Below are 19,412 nucleotides of genomic sequence, written 5' to 3' on the forward strand. Positions count from 1 at the left end.
ACATTATAATATTTATATCAAAATTAACTACAAGGGTATAAAACAATATCCGTACAAAAAGATCAGTATAGTCCTCAATTTCAATAGCAGCTCACTCTGCTGCTTTCTCCTTGCTCTTATCTGCGACAGCGAAATAAGCTATCGCTGAGTATAAAAATACTCAGTGGTGCACAATAAAATTTTAAAATACAATACATAAATCATTCATTGACAAAACACAATTTAAATGTTGCACAATTATATTTCACAAATTATCAAAACTCATTATAGCAAAATTTTTTTTTGGGTTAAATAATTTAATAAACACAGTGTTGCCAATTCATACACAACTTAAGCCATGACACAAAATTTTCGATCAATGCCGCGTTGTACACCACGACAAAGCAATCTACAACTCCACTAATTGAAATCAATGAGGGAGGTGGCTAGCTAGCTAATGAGTACTCATTCGATCTACAACCTCAACTGGTAAACCAGAGAGGGAGGAAAAATAATCGATCTCACCTCATAAATGGAGGAGGAATAATAAGACACTGTCATGCTAAGTGTGAATAAAAAAAATCTATTTCAAATAATTTATTCAAATATTGCATACAAAAATCATATCAATTCCCAAAGTTATATTTTCATTCACAAAGTGGCAACACAAAAGTTTTTAAACTCATAATGCGTACTAAATCAGTTTTTCAAGAATAAAATGCTTAAATAGGGTTTATTGTGCACAAACTTGACGTGAGTCGCCTTTAGGCCTTGACTCAGTCTTTTGGACTTCCCGAGCCTTTTTCAGCTGAAACACACAGTTTCACAGTGTTTCAGTACCATAACTTAGCATAAATCCAAAAATAAATTCAAATTCACTTTTATCTAGCTTATATCTGCTAAACTTGATGTTCTTCAAAATTTATGTTTTGGGGTTACTATTTACTACACTATTCAAGTCAATTTGTTGACTTTCTAAGGCTTAATAGGTATGGGAACTCCAACTTCACCCACATACCACATTTTAGTTACCAAACTTGTTGGTTTTGGTCATTTTCTCAAAACTTAAGTCCTTTAGGCAAAATTGCAAATTTTCAGTTTTAGTGTCTTAGGTTGCACTGTTCCATTGGTTATTTTGCTGTTAGAATTGGGCTATGGTTTCTTCATAGAAAATGTTCCCTATTGTCTTAAGTTTATTCTCATTTTTGAATCACTCTAATTGGAGTTTTGTAGCTCAAGTTATAGCCATTTGAACCATGGTTACCGGATTGGACTTAACCCAGATTTTCTGGGCAAATTTTGGTTCTGGTAGTTTTAGGTCACCAACTTTGGGTGGCCAAATGACTTGGTTAATTGCATAATTTGGGTTTGTGTTCTTCATGAAAGTTTTAGGTCTATATCTCAACTGTTCACTGGTAAAATTTCAGGTCATTTAGACCTGCCTAGCTTAAGTTATGGCCAAATGAATTGTTCATTTGGTAATTTTGTATAGGGCTGACTGAGAATTTCCGGATTTGATCAATTTATTCACTAGGTTTTGGTCACTTTTTGGGCACGATTCCTAAACGAAAAATGTGTCATTTTATGTCTATTTTCATTCCCAATTGGTCTCATACCAATTTGACTTGTAAATTTTCAATTTTGGTCTCTCAAAGGGACCTTGGTCCAACTGCCTGCAGCATGACCACATTAAATCCGAATTTGCTTTTGGTTCAAACACTTCTAACACACTTCATTTGGTCACAAATGACCATTTCTCACTTCAAACTAGGTCAAAGACATCATTTACCAATTTCTCACATTTTGTTTCCCAAACCCTAGGTGTCCAAAACCCTAACTCACTAAATTGTTGCATTTAACCAAATCTAAGCATCTCAATCTCACTACCACATTCATACAAGCTTGCCTAACACAGTAAATTCAATCAAAACACAAGCATATGCATAGTAACCCTAGCTGGCTGAATTTTCAGTTTGGTCCTCCACAAATATTTTTACTTCATTTCTTTAGTTTCTAAGTTCATTTAAGTAACTAAACATGCATTCAAAATAGAAATTGAAGGTTAGAATACCAACCTTAGGTGAAGCCTTTGATCTTCACTTTTTGTTCCAATTTCTCACTTTTTCTTTCCTCTATTCTTCCTTTCTATGGTAATTTAGAAGTTTTCTAGGGTTCAAGGTTAAAATTTATAGGAAAGATTCAAGTTATTCAAGCTTGAATAACTCATCAATGGTGGACAATCATGGAGTTTAGGGAGAGAGAGAGGGTTTCGGCTAGCTTGAAAAAGAAGAAGGAAAAATGATTTTTGTTTCTTTATTTTGTATATTTATCCTCTAATTGACTTAGTCAAATTATCAAGTAAATAAAATTTATTTATGACCTCATGTATGATGTCACCATGATGATGTCACTACCTTTTAATTTTTTCATTTTCCTTTTTTTTTTCTATTTATTTTTCTATTAGTTCTTTAATTTAATTCCCGACTCTGAAATTTTCTTTTCTCCGATTTTGTTTGATAGTTAGGTCAGGAGTCAGCTCTTGGGGTCAATTAACCAAATTGCCCCTCGCCGATTCAATCCGATTTGCAAATAATTCAATATTTCTTTCGGCTTCCTAACCTAATTATTTGACTGGCTTAACAACCTTTTTCCATGATTTTCTCTTTTCCACTGTGTTTGTAATAGTCTTAAGGACCGCGACGTCACATTTTATGATTCGAAATTTGAGTTTAAATCGACTTCCCAGTCCTTTCCGAGCAGTTCACCCATCGTTATGACTTTCGGCTTGTTTAACTTCTTATGTTCTGTTTTTCTTATTTATACTTAACTAATTGGCAATTATTAATTATTTGTGTTTATAGCTTATCTAGTTGTCTTAAGTGTGGTTTTAATCCCCTTAATTATCCGGACCGACTCCGGTCACAGGAATAGTGAAATGTACCAGGCTATACAAATAGGGGTGTTACACTAAATGATATGCTCTAGGGCATACTATTAATAGCCCATTGGTGATCTTGGTGTGGACAAGATAGAGGGACAACACTTGGGGTCTTAGGTGCTTCCTAAAGGTGCCAATCACATCGATAGTGCATCAAAGAGGTTAGTGTTCTAACTCCTCTTTTAAACTAGGGTTTAAATGAATTACTTTGTTAATTCATAATCTTGAATGGCAAATATAGATCCTAATACATATTAAAAGTGTTTTAATATGCAATTGAGTATTGCAATTAATTAGGCACATAAAAGATGTGGTATGATGCATGTAATCCTAGAAGAAAATTTTTGAAATTCAATGCTCTAATGAACAATTTTCATGCTTCCGCTCCTTCATCAATAATTTAAAACATAACTTTGTGAGGCATAACACAAAGTATTTAAACAAGTCTTAAGGAATAGAATAAGCACAATTGCCTATTTCATTAAACAAAATTAGATTAATACCATTGATTAAAATAAAGTATTACATCTCAAATTCTGAAATTTATATAAATCTATTTACTCATGTTCAAATTATAAAAGAAACTATGTAGAAAATGACTATAAACATGAAAATATGTTAAATAATCGAAAAACCTAGATAGAGAGAATCAATCTAGACACTGAAATCTAGACTGAATCTCTTCGGTGTAATAGAAAAATGGAGGATCTCTTGTTGCCATTCTTCCCTTTCAAAGAAAATACAAAATCGTTCTCAAAATTTCTCTTTCTTTCCAAACTTAGCAAAAACTATGATAGCGATACTTATATACGACCAATTTGTAACCTACGTTAAACACATAGTATAAGAAGAATTATAAAGAGCAGAAATCGTGCATCTAGGTCAATAATTATAGTTAATTTACATGACTTATGTAAATTTTACATGACCTATGTGTGTATATGGCTCAACTAAATATTTAGGCTTTGGCAAAGCATAAGGGATGTAATCTTTGCATAGGGCTGGTATAACTTGAGATGTCACCACTCGTGTATTTTCTTGTGTTTCTACGTGGCTTCTTTTTGTGTAAGCTAAACCGAAGATTACACTACTTGTATGACTAGAAGCATTACTTTTGTTATGCTAACTTTGACATTTACATGACCATAAACACGATTATGTTAAACTTGTTTGATTTTCTACTTCACTAAAACCTAAAAATTTACACTGTTTTTAAGCTTTTTAACCTTTATATCAATATGTAATTATTCTTTTACTGCTCTCAGCATCTTTTAACCTTAGTTTAATATGAAAATGTAACAAAAACACAATTAATTGTGAAAAATATGTTTAAAACATGTCCTAAAGCCTTATACAATATGATTGCATCATTTGACTTATGAAGAAGTCAAGGCTCTCATTTCCTTGATTGAATGAGAAGTATTTCAGTTACTCTAGCCTAGTTGAATTACTTCCCAAAAAGTGAATACTTCAAAAGGTAAACCATTTAAACCAAACAAGGTCTTTGCAAAAAGTCATAATGAAAAAAGAATTTAATGAGGGCAAATTATTCACTGTAAATAAGTTCAAAATTTTCATATATTTTTAATATTTTTTTTCAATACACCATACATTTTCAATATTTAATCCTTATCAGTGATGGACGCAACATACACATGTAGAGATATCAACGCTAGACATAATGTCTTTTACATTTAAACTTAGGAGGCCAGGTATGAACATAACATTTAAACTTAATTGTCTTTTAATATATTTTACTCACAATTTGATTACTTTTAAAATTTATTTTTATTATTTGAAAGAAAATTTTAAAAATTATAAGTCACTAATTTTTTTTTTTATTTTAATTTAATCAATTAAAAAAGTAAATTTTAAAATTCTGGAATATGGATTTATTAAATTTTTTTAAATTGAGACAAATATCCAACATTTAAATTTTGATAGATTTTTTTAGAATCAAAAATAAAAATTAATTAAATATGTATTTATATTTAATATATTTTCAATTAAATATTAAAATTTTAATAGTGAGTTGTTAGTTGCTTTTTGTAAGAATGATAATATATTGGATATTTATGAGTATTTAATTGGAACAAACTCTAATAATATATATTTGAGTAATATATAATTAAATTTGAGATGAATTTAGATCATTTTAAATTTGAGTTTTACTCATAAATTTTTGTATATAAATAATTAATTAAATATAAAATATATATTTTTTATAATAATATTTATTAATTTTTATATATTATATTTTAAATAATAAAATTTAAATATTTTATAAAATTATTAAAATTTTAAAATATAAATCATTAATAAAAAAATGTTTGATATAAAATTTTGATCAAAATATATAAAATTAAATAAATTTAAATTTTTTTAAATAAATAATAATAATCTTATTTCTTATAAGATTAAAAATTATCAATCGAATTTGAGTACGTACCGACCTTTTATTATCTTTTACCATAAAATATTTTTAAAATGATAGAATATTTAATTTCCTCTCAACCCTTTGTCTGCAGAGGACAGGGAAGTCAAAAATCGAAGTTGGAAAGGGAAACAACGTCGAGTACAGTGCCACTCTCGATGTCACTAGCGAACCTCAACTCCGGCGCCCCTCATTCGCTGTCCGATTACGACGTCGAGTACCGCGCCAAGGCCGACGACGCGTGGTACAGCGTCCGTACTGTGCTCGATGGAGAGAAACTGTCGGTGAAGTATTACGACTTCGGCGATGATCAAGACAGCGTTTTCGAGCCGCAATACATCAAGTCTGAACAGGAGATTGAAGAGTTCAAGAATCGATTCAGGCCGGTTTCTGTTCAGTTGCAAGATCGCGAGTGCAAAAATTTGGCCGAGGGTGCGGTCGTTTGTGCTTCTCACTCCTTCTCTGTCTTGGACATCCGCTTCCACGACGCCGTTGTCGATGATGTAAGTGCACTATATTTAAAAGCTCAGTGAAGAAAACATTGCGTTAAAATTTCTGAGTTTTTCATTCTCTCAGATGCCAATTTCCTTTCTGCTTCCTTTTGTGATTTGTGAAAATGAAGGATAAGATAGAGCTAGATAGGAAGAAAGCTTTGAGAAGCAAGAGAACAGTTGAAATCACAGTGATGAGTGAAGTCCGCCGTGAAGGTTATTATTATTATTATTATAAATGTATTTTTATGGTTATATTATTTTTAGTGAAACCAAATTATGAATTAGGCTGTTGTTGTTTACATGGTATGAATGTCTTAGATGCTTATGGAAGTAACTTGAAGGGTCTATTAATGAAGAAATATTTTGCGGTGTGGTTGCTTCTGGATGTGTGTGGTGAGCCGGGTATGGGGTCAGCTTATCTATATACCCATTTTTTTTAAAGGAAATATTTGAATTTGATATTAATGAAAGTAACATAAGGGTCTAAATGGAGGTGGATGAGAATTAAATTTTTATATCCATTAACTTCCAAGTCCAAATACAAGGATGGAATGTAAAATTTTTTAATGTTTTACACCATTAACATCCTTTTTTTTTTAAAAAAAATCCCCAACAACATATGATTTCATCACCTTCCTTTACCTTTGTTAATTTCTTTTTTCATCAACTCTACTGCAATTTTTATGATTTTCCTGTTGAAACACAAATCTAAATTATCCTTCATTCCAAATGCACAACTATCCAAATGGATCCTTATGGGCTTTCAAATTTAGCATTCGTTCTCCTAGAGATTGGTGAGGGACATACTTACTGTGTGTTTTTTATTGTAATTGTTATTACTTTTTTTCTATTTTTGTGTTTTCCCTTTTGTGAATTGTGTAAATGGGGCAATTTTATCAGGTGATTTACAAGGATCATTCTTTTGTCAATGGAGAAGAGCAATGCATGTGCACCTTTGTGGTTATTTGGCTACATGGTCCATTTGCTGGGTGTTTGGCTAACAAGAAAGTTGAGAATATATGCATTGTTCAGTCTAACGCACAGCTTGATCCTAACGTATCCACTTTTTTGAAGATAGTAAAGGAAAAACTTGAAAGTGCTGCTTATAATAATTATGGCACAATTCATAAAGACATTACCAGCTTGCCTATGAAGCTTGAGTCACCTTGTGCACAGCACTTTTCTCAGGCAAGTGTTTCTCATTTAGGATGTTCCAGAATTTTTTTGTCCAATTACAAAACAACTTTTGCTCGCATCTTCTTATGATGTTTTATTTACCTGTTTATAGGAAACAAATTGTGCCAGCCAATCTGCAAGTAATAGATGGACATATAAAGGTACTGCTAAAACTATTTATTTCTATATAAAATGTGTTTTTAACAGAATGCTAAAATTCAACTAATTAGGCTTTTCCTGGTTTTTTCCCTTACCATTCAAATTAGGAAGGAAGATATCTTTGTTTGAGTAGGCATTAATGTTGTATTTTGCTTTCTTGGGTCACGTCTTCATTGGCCTTTCTTGGTGTCTTCATAGCACCTCAAATAAAATAGTTCTGTCTTCTTTATGGGTTCCAACCACCTATATAACAGCTTACACTAGATTTGGGTTTTGTGAAGGCTAGAGTGGTTGGAATTTAGGAGGACAATTAGTGTTCAAAGGGGATAGGCTTAAGAAGTAGATTTAAACAAGAACAAGAGGGTTATGGGGCTGCTTGAAGTGCTGCTTAGATACTGTGATCCGTGAAAGATGTAAAATAAAAGGGTTTAGGCTTCATTCCTGAACTTCATTAGGCATCATACCCAAAATTCCATGGGCATCACAGCTAGGGTTGAATTGCATCACACTACTTGAATCATAACTAAGACTCTAAAATAAAAATATACTTCTAAAAACGTCTGGACAGATATTCCAGCAAAGCTGAAAAATTACAAAATTTGCTCTGAGGCTTGGAAGTAATAGATCAGCAGCTAATTTTTTTTTAATCACAGATAAATAAAACCTATATCAAAACTGAACCACAATCCTAAGCTTATTGAGTATTTGAATTTGAATTTTCTTGGATTCCCTGTCTACATCATTTACTCTTACACGTGTTTTAGTTTGCTCAAATACATTTATTTCTTCTTCTATATGTCATGATAGTACATGGACTAACATCCCCCCACTTTATCTTCATCCTTTGTTTATAGAGATTGAGAGGATTTGTAATCATGCTCAAAGAATTAAAGAAGAATCTGACATCGGAGGGATTGAAAACCATTATGTTGTGTTGATTGACAATATGGATAAGGACTTATCCCCTTCAACAATTATGGAATTTATACATAGGCAAACTTCAATCTCAGTTCGAGCATTTGTTTTTCCAAGTTTGTCGTCAGAGACATACACTAATGGGGCCATTGTGTTGGACTCTGAGAAGGATCTTCAGAAATTATGTGAATTTTTGGATAGTCCCAATCACATTATCTTGTCATGGAGAGGGAGGTACATAATGTGACATATACTTTCATAGCTTTAAAACATGCTCTACAATATGATGCATTTGGGACACATGCATTCTTTTTCACATTCGGGTGAGATCTATTATCCATACTTTCAAATGGATCCCACATGCTTATGAATGTAAATTGCACTATTTTCCTCATGCACGAGGTGCACTCCATAATTTCTCCTATTGTAGTATAATTCTGTTAATCACTGTTGATTTTACTTCATCGTATTTTCTATTTTCACCTTTCTTGTGTCCCATTAATTGATATATTGCTTTTCAAATCCTTATGTGCTGCATGTTAACTAATTGTGAATGAGAGCTTTTAGTTATCAATCCCTAAGACTTAGCCAAATTTATTCTTTAAGTTAGGGTGGCACTGTTTGCCATCTACTTGATTAGAGTTGAGTAGTTTTCGGTTTAACTGAAAAACCAAACTGAACCAATTCAGTTCAATCTATTTGGTTTTTCAATATGGACAGTTCAATTTGGTTTGTGATTTTAGGGAATTTCAGTTTTTGGTTCGGTTCTTTTTTTGCGCAAAAAACAGACAAAAGCAAATTGATCAAATGATAAAACTCTATCATTTTAACCTCCGATATATACAAGGTAACCCTTTCCCCCTCAACTATTCTCCCCTCCTGCAGACCAGAGTGATCTTCAAATCCCTCCAACAGACAATCCTTCTCCATCTTGCATGCATCGATCTTGGCTCCCTCCTACAAATGACCTTTCTTGGCCATCAAACCTCCTTGCTAGTCGCCATTGCATAGTCAGCCATCGAAGCTCCGGGGTTTGCAATCGAACCTTTTCTTCTTTCCTTGACCATTGAACCTCCTCCCACATTTCGAACCTCCTCGCCATCAAACAATCATTGTTCTTTGGCCTCGCTCCTCCTTTGCAATCCTCGGCCATCAAATCTCCTTGCCATCATAGTAGGTCACCTCTATTCCCCTTTGCTCATTTTGATGTTGCTGACTCCCTCCCATCGATGCCTTCCATTGATCTTGCCGTGTAACGGAATCATGGGCCATGGCTTCACACGGTCTCCTCAAGTCCTCGTTAGTTGAAATGTTGATTTGAGCTTTTATTCTGCTTTGTTATGCTTTGAGTTAATTGATTGTTCTACTGTGTTTGTATCTAATTGATTTGGTTTTGTTCTGCTAAGTTAATTGATTGGGTTCCTAGTGATGAATTGAGGATTGGGTTAATTGATGAATTAATTGAGTTAATTGATTGGATTCCTGTTAATGAAGGATTTGGGGGAAGTTTTGCTTAGGATTTTGACAAAGCTTTCTCTATAACACGGATTGAAGATTGTTTGGTTAACCGATTGACTGAACTGAATCAAACTTATTTTTTTTTTTAATTCTTTTTACACAAATAAGTTTTTCGGTTTTGGTTCAGTTCGAGATTGAACCGACCGTTTGCTCAACCCTATACTTAATGACACCAAATTCCACATTGATTAGCATTTTGGAATCTAGGGAGCTTATGCCTTGTAAGACTAAGCACACCCCTTTTCTTTCAAGGGTTCTTTGCTAAAAGGATAAATGACCCTTAAGGAGAAGGGATGCCAACTAGTCTTATATGATACAATTCCCCTTGCCTCGCATCTTGAGGGGTCAATAGTTTTATCCTGTGAGAAAATGACGATCAAGTGAGAAGGGATATATTTGGCCTTATATGGTACAAGCCCCCTTGTTTGTCAATCAGGGATTTAGCATCATCAATAGCTCTCTAATCAAGGGGATATTTAAAAGAGGGGTTGGAGCTCAACCATTCCCATAGATAATGACATTTGATGATTGATCAATTATATACTGGATTAAATTATGACCTGCTTAATGGGTGTACATGGTTTGGTATGGGATTGTGAAATCCCAGTGATGTAGCAGCAAGAGTTTAAGACAATTAGATATCAACAGTTAGGGCTAAAGTAGGGTTAATTGTGATTAGAACAAGAAAAGATAAATAGTGTTTACTTAAAAAAAAAAACATTGTTAATATGTTTACCAACAACCTTATTAAAAGTAAATAAAATCCCAAATTTAATAGAAAACTAAATAAAAATTCAAAACCAAATAGGACTTCAGATGCCCCTGCATTAATGTCCTTGAGTTAGAGAAAAAATTGGCTTTGACAAGTAAGGTTGGACATTATGTAGCTGCACAACCATAGTTGTAATGGCGCAAGGCACGGATGGATTTTAGGGCCGAGGTTGTTACGATCCTACATTGCTAAGGAACAATCTTGGTTATAGGTTAATAAGTCCTTAGATACCCTCCCTTTGTAAGCTGGTTTTCAAGGGTGAGTTAAACTTGGGTGGCTTATCCTCATGTGGTGTAACCTTAGCAATTTGTGGTGCTTAACAGTTCATATCAATTGGTATTAGAGTTAGCCTCATCTTATGAGACCTGACACTTGGAGTGGTGACTCATGGAGTGATAGTCTAGATCCATTGTGTAAGGACAAGTGGTCCGATGTGTAGGGTGTTAGCATGGCCGTGACCAACAAGAACGTTGGTTCTTCAAGCGTGGGGTATTGTTACAATCCCACGTCGCTAAGGAACAATCTTGATGAGAGGTTAATAAGTCCTTAGACACCCCTCCCCTTGCAAGCTAGTTTTCAAGGGTAAGTTTTTCTTAAGTGGCTTATTCTCACGTGGTGTAACCTTAGCGATTCATGGTGCTTAGTGGTTTATATCACAGGTTTAAGCTTGAATGAAGCGAGGCTAGAAAAAATAACCATGGTAATCCCCCAAACTGATCTGAATAGAAATTTAGGGATTGTGTGGTTTAGGGTTTTGGTTCAAATGGAACAATTGTTAAGGTACACAAATATAGGTAACCTTTAATAGGCAATCTTTTTGATGGGGAATAATATTTATTGTTATAAATATATGTAACAGATGTAATATGTCTAATTATCAATAATTATAATCTTTAAATAGTATATGATATTTATAATGATACTAACGTAACTATATTATTATATTTAGACTTGGCCAAGAGCTGATTCAGGACCAGAACAGAACCCATTCAACTTGGAAAGTTCAAAACCGGATTGAACAAAACCATCTTTGAATTGGAACCTGAACTGTCTGATTTGAATCTAAATTAAAATCAATTTTAAAAAAAAAATTTAACTGTTGGATTTGATCAAACCACTAGAATCTAACCGGAGCCAAAACTGCGAGGCAGTTGTCATTAACCTAAAAATGTATACTTCTATATCTTTGATAACAGAAGGAAAGATAATATACTATACTGAAAAGAACAAAAGTTTTACTGATTTGATAGTATCCATATAGCTTTACAAAACATTCTGAAGCTGGATATGCCTTTTTGTTTACCTTTTTTCAGGCATTTTAGCTTTGATTATCTGAAAAAACTAGTGTTAATCAGTTCATTCACTGTCTATAGGCCATGGGTGATAGCTAAAAAGTTGTCCAGGCACGAAACATATGTGGTGCCTTCAGGAACCTTGATGCCCAAATATCAGGTGAGCTTTTTTTTTTTTTTTTTTTTTTTTAAAATAAAATGTCTGATTTCTCTTGATTCTTCATTAGAGGAAATGAACTTTTAAGTATCGTGTAGTTCAATTTTTATAATGTCATGCTCGCTAGTACTAAAACTGGAGTTCTGTTTTTGTTTGTTGTGTCGATTTTTGCATTGAGATTTTGTGGAACAATTTACAGCATATAAAGGCTGGGATTACCAATGATTTAAAAGTTGTCTATCCCGGATCTGAAGAATACAGGACTGCAAAGCGGTTAAGGGATTTGTTTATGGAGTTTTCTGAGCATCAACAACAATTACACAAGAGGCTAGCTTTAGAGGAGCAAAAGATATTGCAGCCATCACTGACAGCGTAGTTGCAAGAGAGAGATGTTAAGTTTTTGCATATGCTGCTCCTGTGTACAGTATGTGCATCCTTCCTCATCACATTAGTAAATCTGTAAATGAAATATACTCTATGCAATTCTGGACATAGAAATTTATTTTTGGGGGGTTTCATTTTTGATCTTGGCGAATGCATTAGGCCCCTTAGTTTTGTTCATTTGTCTGGGGAAACAAAATTTTCAAACAGTCTGCACGAAATCACATGCTAATAGGTAGAAAAATAAGATGGAAAACAGGACACTGGAGCATACACAACTGTAGAAATCTGGTTAGCTGAATGGTATTTTTTCAATTATATAATTGATCATGTTGCTTGTATTGTTGCAAGATTTTTTTTTTAATCCTCTCTCACTAGCTGATTGGGCAAACTTTGTAGTCCTGTAGATGATGCTAGTACCGAAAGTCACTAGAATTGTTACGAGTACTTTTAGTTTCCACGAGTTACTTGACCTTGTGTTGTGTGGGAATAGTAAAAATAGTTGCTTCTTGTTGCTTAATTGGGGATCAAAGGGTAAAAGAAATGCCATTGGGCAGCCAGAAATAACTTGAAGGATAATTTATTTATTAATGTTGTTCCATTTAATATTTTTAAATTGATAAATATGTATTCTTTTGTAATTTTATCTATTTTTATTTTTAATATTTATTGATTAATTGATTTGCTTTTAATTATAAATTTTGGCCTTGTTTCGGTAATAACTTTTAATGTAGCGTTAGTGTTTTAACTAGTGTCAAAACACTACTTCTTTTAATGCTAGTGTTTAGAGGTTGAAAAAATTATTTATAAAAAGTTAAACTTCCTTTTTTTGAAAATTGAGGGAGTATTTTGACTAGGGCAACATCATGACATTACTATTTTTACATTTAATATTTAATTCAATAACTATTTTTATCGAATATTTCTACTTTAAATCACTATATAAATAGTTAATCACTAACAGTTAATATCTGACAGTTAGTAGCATAATTGATAGCTGCTAAAATAATTAACAATTAATTTTGTAAAATGGTAATTATATTGTATTATTATTATTATTATTATTATTATTATTATTATTATTATTATTATTATTATTATTATTACTACTACTGTTCTAATAAATACATAAATTACTATAAAAAATATATTTATAAAATCTCACACGAAATATGTGAGAAATATTATAAGATTTAAAAAAAAAATAATACAGTCAGATATTATTGTTAATTTTAATTGATTTTAAAGTTTTTTTTAATAGGAAGTTATTTGTATTTTTATGCAAAACAAAAAAAAAATGCATGCATGGGAATCAAATGCAGCATCAGGTTATTTAAATTTGCAGAAGCGGCGTCGTTTGGAAGTGAAAATTATATGCTCCTAAAATTAGATGCGTCTGACTGGTTTATACCAAACTGAAACGAACTTTTAGAAAACCCTAATGGAAACTATTTTTTTATTTTTTATTTTTTAATGACCTAAAGAAAAAAAAAATCCTTAGATTCTCTAATAACTTAAAATGGCATTTTCATCTGAACTCAAAATTTATAAATAAAAAATACAATCAGATATATCGACAAAAGAGAGATGGTTGTGTAGGAGATAGAGAAGTGGGTATTGAGATATGTTGCTGTGGCAATAATGGCGGTGCTATAGAGGATAGAAAGGCTTTGCGGGATTAGATTTGTGATACAGTGTGTTTCTCATGAAGTAAAGAAGGGAGGGGATACTCTTCACATCTCTCTCGTCGTCACAGAGGCCGATTCCGACCAAGGGTTGATCTCATGGTACATATGCATGTTCTGTATTCTTTTTTACCTTTATTTTTTCCTATTGGAAAGCTATATCATGGGTATATCTATTTGATACATTTGTGAACATTAATTTAGTTTAATGATAATGGTATGGGTGCATATATGGGTCTGAGCCCTCTGAATGATGGTAGCAATCACCTTATTATCCATTATGAATTTAGCATTTAGGACCAAGGAGACGCAAGATCTTGAATTTCATTCATGTTTGATCTCATGGGAAAATCTAATGTACAAGAAGTTATTTGGACGTTGTGCTCTTTGTTTCCAATATCGACTGATTTCACTTGAATTCGCTATTTGTGTTATCAGATATAGGGACCTTGTGGTGAAACCTTCATGATTTTCATGACAAAACCAGTGAAACTTTTGAGTTTGTTGTGCACGAGAAAGGGCTTTATCATTTCTGTTTCGCAAACAAATCTCATCTTGTAACCATTTCGATCTGCATCTTGGACATGCAAAAGATGGTGAGAGCTCATTTTCTGTTTGGTTGTATCATTTTTTTTTTTTTTTTATAACTGTTGAAGGCTCAATGGTCGTCTGTATTACAAGCCAGAAGCATCATGTATCATCCTTGATAGCTTTCACTGACCAAAGGGAGGAGGGCTGGGGGTCATGGCCTTTGCAATATGGTCATTTCATTTAATACATGATACATCGCCATACAGATTTTATGCTTCGACACTTCTTCAATCCTTGCTAATAAGTGCTTCTTCAATCCGTGATAAAGTGTCCTTATCTTATGAACTTTATCATCAAGGGTTCAAATGTGCTCATCTTATCAACCTTTTGTCAAGGATGAAGCACCTTATTATTTATGATAAAATTTTATTCATTTGGGTTAAGAATGGCAATGGAGAGGGAAGAGATGAGACAGATTTTGACCCTGCCATTCCCATCCTATCACGAGTAGGGGCAAGAATAGGGAAGAAAAAAAATTAGCCTGTGTAAAGCATGATAGAGCTGCATACATCAATCCTCACAAGAGAGCCCACAAGTGTAGAGCCCACCAGTGTAGAAAGCTTTGAGCATAAAGTCACCGTTTAATACCATTTCAGCTTGTTGCGGCTATTGTACCATAGCTGCACATGCCGTGGGGTCAAATGCCCAGTATAACGTCTAAATCTTGGGTTCCACAAGGCACCAAATTAGGATCAGTTCTCAGTATCTCACATAAGAAAAGGAGAGTTTCATTATATATAGACAAATGGATACACATGAAAATCACATCACCCTAAACAAACACAAAATAAAATGCCACAACAGCTTTTAACTCCATTGAATGGAGAAAATAACCCACCAGCGTACACAAACACTAAACCACACTGTTCTTTCATCACATTTTCCCCCAACCCCACATCGTCGTAAAGAGTCGCCACAAACAAATTCCAGCACGACCCATCATAGCTTCTTAATACAGCTCCTGTCTTCTGGATTTATATCCTAGGGCCAGGTGTAGATAAATGATACTCTCCAATGACTGCTCTTACAAGGCAAGAGCCACCTCTTTATTCTGCTTGAGCAGATTGCATGCAGCAAAACCATTTTTTCTGCAAACCAATAATGCATTTTGAAATAGAAAGTGTCATAGGATGCTAGCCAACAAGAATTTTTTGCCCTAATGAATTTGTAGAAAGAGAAACACGAATAGAAGTGGTGAAGAAAGAAATGGTATTCAATAGAAGCAACAGACAGGTAATAATAACACCAACTGAAGAAAAGATCAAGGGAGATCATCTGAAAGCATTTTTGCTGTGGCAAAAAATCAGTGCAAAAATGCAGACAGACATGGAATGGTTTTCCTTCTTCCCCCCTTTTCCAGTAAGTAGAGATACCTTAAGAGTCAAGAGTCATAAAGGATTGCTGGTTAACACCATAATGCATAGGAAATGCAGGACATATCCTCCAAAAAAAGTTAGGCTATCATATGAGTGATCAAAGACCAGGACAGCAAACTGAGAGTGCGAGAGGAAGATAACATTGCAAAAAAATTTTATTTGTTATAAAACAAGATATAAATTCGAATAAAAAGGTGTTTAGTAGTGTAAACCAAGCAAAGGATAAAGCTTTATTGACAGAAAATGAGGTCATCACCAACAATTTTTAAATGACCAATGCAATTCCAATTTATCACCAAACATGAAGTCAACAGATCAGCAGACGACAAATTTTGAATTTGGAAATCATTTATCATTAGCCTAATAGAGAAATCAGGAGGCATACATTAAAAGTGTTGTGCATAATTTTTTTTTAAATAGATCATTAATTAAGAGTAAAAAGTAATGCTTATCAACAGAAATCTATTTACCTCCACACATGAAGGCATGGAACTGATAGTGTGAAACAGAAATACTTGCAGGATGATGCTGGCAAGGTATTTAAAAGGCTACTAATTTAAGGTTTAAGCAAGGTTTCAACTTACAGGCTGAGGCTTTCCAAGTGTAGCAGTGTCAGACTTAAATCCAGAGCTATCCCTAGCTGGTGAGTCTGGCTTTCCACCTGACTTTTTCTCATTCCTAGCCTTGTTGAAGATGACTGTGAATCCCTCAGCTGATGCTGGGTCATTGACATCCCATTCACCAAACTTAGGCAACGGCTGATCCTTTTCCTGGAAGATTAAAAATTCACTTGAAAGGACAGTAATCTCAGATGAAGGCAGCCAAAGAATGATAAATGGCACTTGGCATGGCAAACACCGTAACATGCATTCCAAACAAGCTAGTGATAGTATTCTAATTAATGCTCCAAGGATTTTTGCGTGCCATAAAGATACATATATAAATAATAGCATATTGAGTGAAATTTTGATTAATTTACATATACATTCTATCTTTTAAGATATGGGAACTCAAGCTGGCATCAAATCATAACTAGTACATACTGATATCATAGGCCTGCTTAAAAAATCACCTTAGAACTGAACATAAAATTTACTATAATCAGAGCCATTAGAAAAAAGTAGCCTCGGCCATTTGTTCAATGAAGATGTGGTGCATTTGAGAAAAACCAATAAAGGCAATTGAGAAAAGCTAGAAGATTTTATGGTTGGAACCTCATCATTAGCTATTACTTGTGAATTATTAGAAAGTTTCAAGCAAAAAATAGTGGACATCCATTGAAGACAGAATCATTTTTACTAGGAAGCTTTTTGCTCTTGACCAACTCAAATAGCAATGAAAGATACAACCCAAAAAAACTTTCCGATAAAGCGAAAAATCGAGAGATCTTTGGGTTTTAAATGTCCAACTGGACTTAAAGATTCAAGATAGAATACAAAACACGAAAGAGAGAAAAGAAGAACTGAGCATACAGTAGAGATAATAATGAAGAAAGGACAGAGAGAGACTAAGAAGAGAGAGATATGACCCAACTTTCAAGGATACTTATTTAGTTGCTGTGGCAGAAATCTAATACACCTTAGCCAAAATCTGACAAAATGGCCTTTTAAAAACACGATGCAAAATTCAGTGATTTGTGTGAAAATTTGAAAATAAGTATTGATGTGTGAAATTTACCACATGGTTAGTGTATAACAAACTCTCATGCAAACTCCTTTTTTCCGACCCTCCTACAACTGTTACTAGTTTGACTATAAATTTCCTATTCAACTTGTAACAACTTCCTCCTAGTCTCTTACAAATGGCATCTAGGATGACAACGTTAACAATAACTGTAACGAATTTTCTCCCTTTTCCTTTAAGAGTAATAGTCTTAACCAGTATCAAAATCTAGCATGCAAGTTCAGTTCACCCATAGATGTCAATCTGTATGATTGGCACAGTGTTGTCAAATTTGGAGCATATATGACCCAGTCTAGGATGTTCATGTGATACTGAGCATAGACTCAAAGATGCCTTGTAGAAGTTAGTGTTCATAAGAGAAAATAGTTTGCTAGAGTTCAATATAAAAAAACAATTCACTAACTGAGTACTGATCCCATAGAAGGAATAGAATAGAGTACAATGATTCAGTTCTTCAGCACCAAAAAAATATTCTCTACCTATGCTTCCCAGTATGAAGCTAGAGCCTGTTGCTTGATAGCACAATACTCACAAAGCAACTACAGGTTTGCAACTATTATATGAATCTTCAAAACCATAACAGATAAAAGACATTTTTTACATTTTAGTTGAACCAAGTAAATAAATTATATGGTGGCCAATAAAGAGTGAGTTGATTTAAGCACAGTACTTAATTGTTTTTTATTGCACTAGTACTTGGAAATTTTACAAATAGAACATTGTCTCATCATATCATGTAGTTAAATTGACTTCCATATTTGTGTGGCAGCAAGGAAAACTAAGGGCGTAAAGCTCCATCTAAGAGATTCACTTCAAATTGAACAGATTCAACATTCAAATCCATTTTGGTTCTATTATTTTAGAAGATAAATAAAGAAAAACACCCTTTTGAATGAACTTCTAGTAAGTGTAAGAAAAGAAACAGACTGCACCAGTGAGAATCAACAAATTGAAGTAAATTCATCAACAAGTGACTGAATGGTAAGAACTAAAAATATCTAATAAAACATCATTTCTTCAATGAATTTCGAGAATATGGAATATGGAAGCCCACAATTAAATGAGCTCAAAGTGATTCATTTCTTTTGAATTATCAAAAAAAAAAAAAAAATACAATCATGGAATACAAGAAGAGAGGGGGATAGAGGGAAAAATCTAACATGCAGCTCTAACATAAGGGATTCTAACAAGAATCAGGGACAGCCAGATATGGCAAGAAGAAAACAGATTCAATTATGGCCATAAATGAACATCAAACAAGAGGAAAAACTATATATAAGAGGTAAAAAGAACCCACCCATAAAGAGCCCAATTGCAGAGAAAGAAAGAAAGAAATCATTACAAAATTTAAAATTTAATAGCGAAGGAGACGGATGAAAGTGCAAGCTTTGAACTAAAATCGAAATCATAATATATCAAGCCCCTGAGAACCAAACCAACACAAATTTGAACTTAACCAAATTAAAAAAAAAAGAAAAAGCGATAGTTCATATTGGTCCAATCTCAAATCAAACACCAGCATAGATAAAAATCATATAAGAGAAGAAGACATACCGCCATGATTAGGAGATAGAAAGAGAAATTCGACTCAACTCTCCTCCTTAGCTTGTGATTACGGTGGAGGAGGAGGTGGCGGGGGCAGAGATAGAGAGAAGGAGAGGGGTAAATGTGGGTCAATTGGGTTTGGGCCAAGAAGAAAGAGGCTCATAGATATTATAAAAGGAAGAAGTGTGGGGGCCAACTAGTTTGAACGGCTAAACGCTGTTTGCTTTTTTTCTTCCAGCTTGGAAAATCCCTCTTTTTTACACCACTGTAGCATGTAGGTCCAGTAGGTGTTTGACAAAAGTCCCCTACAAGTGCAA

General features: G+C 33.6%; 2 protein-coding genes and 1 long non-coding RNA gene across 4 annotated transcripts; 2 read left to right on the plus strand and 1 right to left on the minus strand.

Moving 5' to 3' along the window:
• The first annotated feature begins 5,393 nt into the window (after nucleotides 1–5,393).
• LOC110647344 (uncharacterized) lies at nucleotides 5,394–12,553 on the plus strand. 2 transcript variants are annotated; one of them, XM_021801124.2, is made up of 6 exons: nucleotides 5,394–5,854; nucleotides 6,746–7,033; nucleotides 7,134–7,182; nucleotides 8,035–8,329; nucleotides 11,759–11,837; nucleotides 12,013–12,553. In XM_021801124.2, the coding sequence occupies exons 1-6, from the start codon at nucleotides 5,405–5,407 to the stop codon at nucleotides 12,208–12,210; spliced, it is 1,359 nt and encodes a 452-aa protein (XP_021656816.2). In that variant the 5' UTR covers nucleotides 5,394–5,404; the 3' UTR covers nucleotides 12,211–12,553. The 2 variants fall into 2 exon arrangements, with proteins under 2 accessions (XP_021656816.2, XP_021656817.2); XM_021801125.2 differs by having other exon boundaries at nucleotides 5,395–5,854; nucleotides 12,034–12,553.
• An 896-nt stretch (nucleotides 12,554–13,449) lies between these two features.
• On the plus strand, nucleotides 13,450–14,562 carry LOC131181509 (uncharacterized). The gene is made up of 2 exons (XR_009150038.1): nucleotides 13,450–14,002; nucleotides 14,339–14,562. It is a non-coding gene; the product is annotated as an uncharacterized LOC131181509 (long non-coding RNA).
• Nucleotides 14,563–15,203: 641 nt separating this feature from the next.
• LOC110647343 (protein NOI4) lies at nucleotides 15,204–19,260 on the minus strand. The gene is made up of 3 exons (XM_021801122.2): nucleotides 19,105–19,260; nucleotides 16,452–16,637; nucleotides 15,204–15,579 (listed from the first exon to the last, which is right to left on the minus strand). The coding sequence occupies exons 1-3, from the start codon at nucleotides 19,108–19,110 to the stop codon at nucleotides 15,538–15,540; spliced, it is 234 nt and encodes a 77-aa protein (XP_021656814.1). The 5' UTR covers nucleotides 19,111–19,260; the 3' UTR covers nucleotides 15,204–15,537.
• Nucleotides 19,261–19,412: the final 152 nt, after the last annotated feature.

This window comes from Hevea brasiliensis, chromosome 7 (assembly GCF_030052815.1).
Source record: "Hevea brasiliensis isolate MT/VB/25A 57/8 chromosome 7, ASM3005281v1, whole genome shotgun sequence".
NCBI lineage: Eukaryota > Viridiplantae > Streptophyta > Magnoliopsida > Malpighiales > Euphorbiaceae > Hevea > Hevea brasiliensis.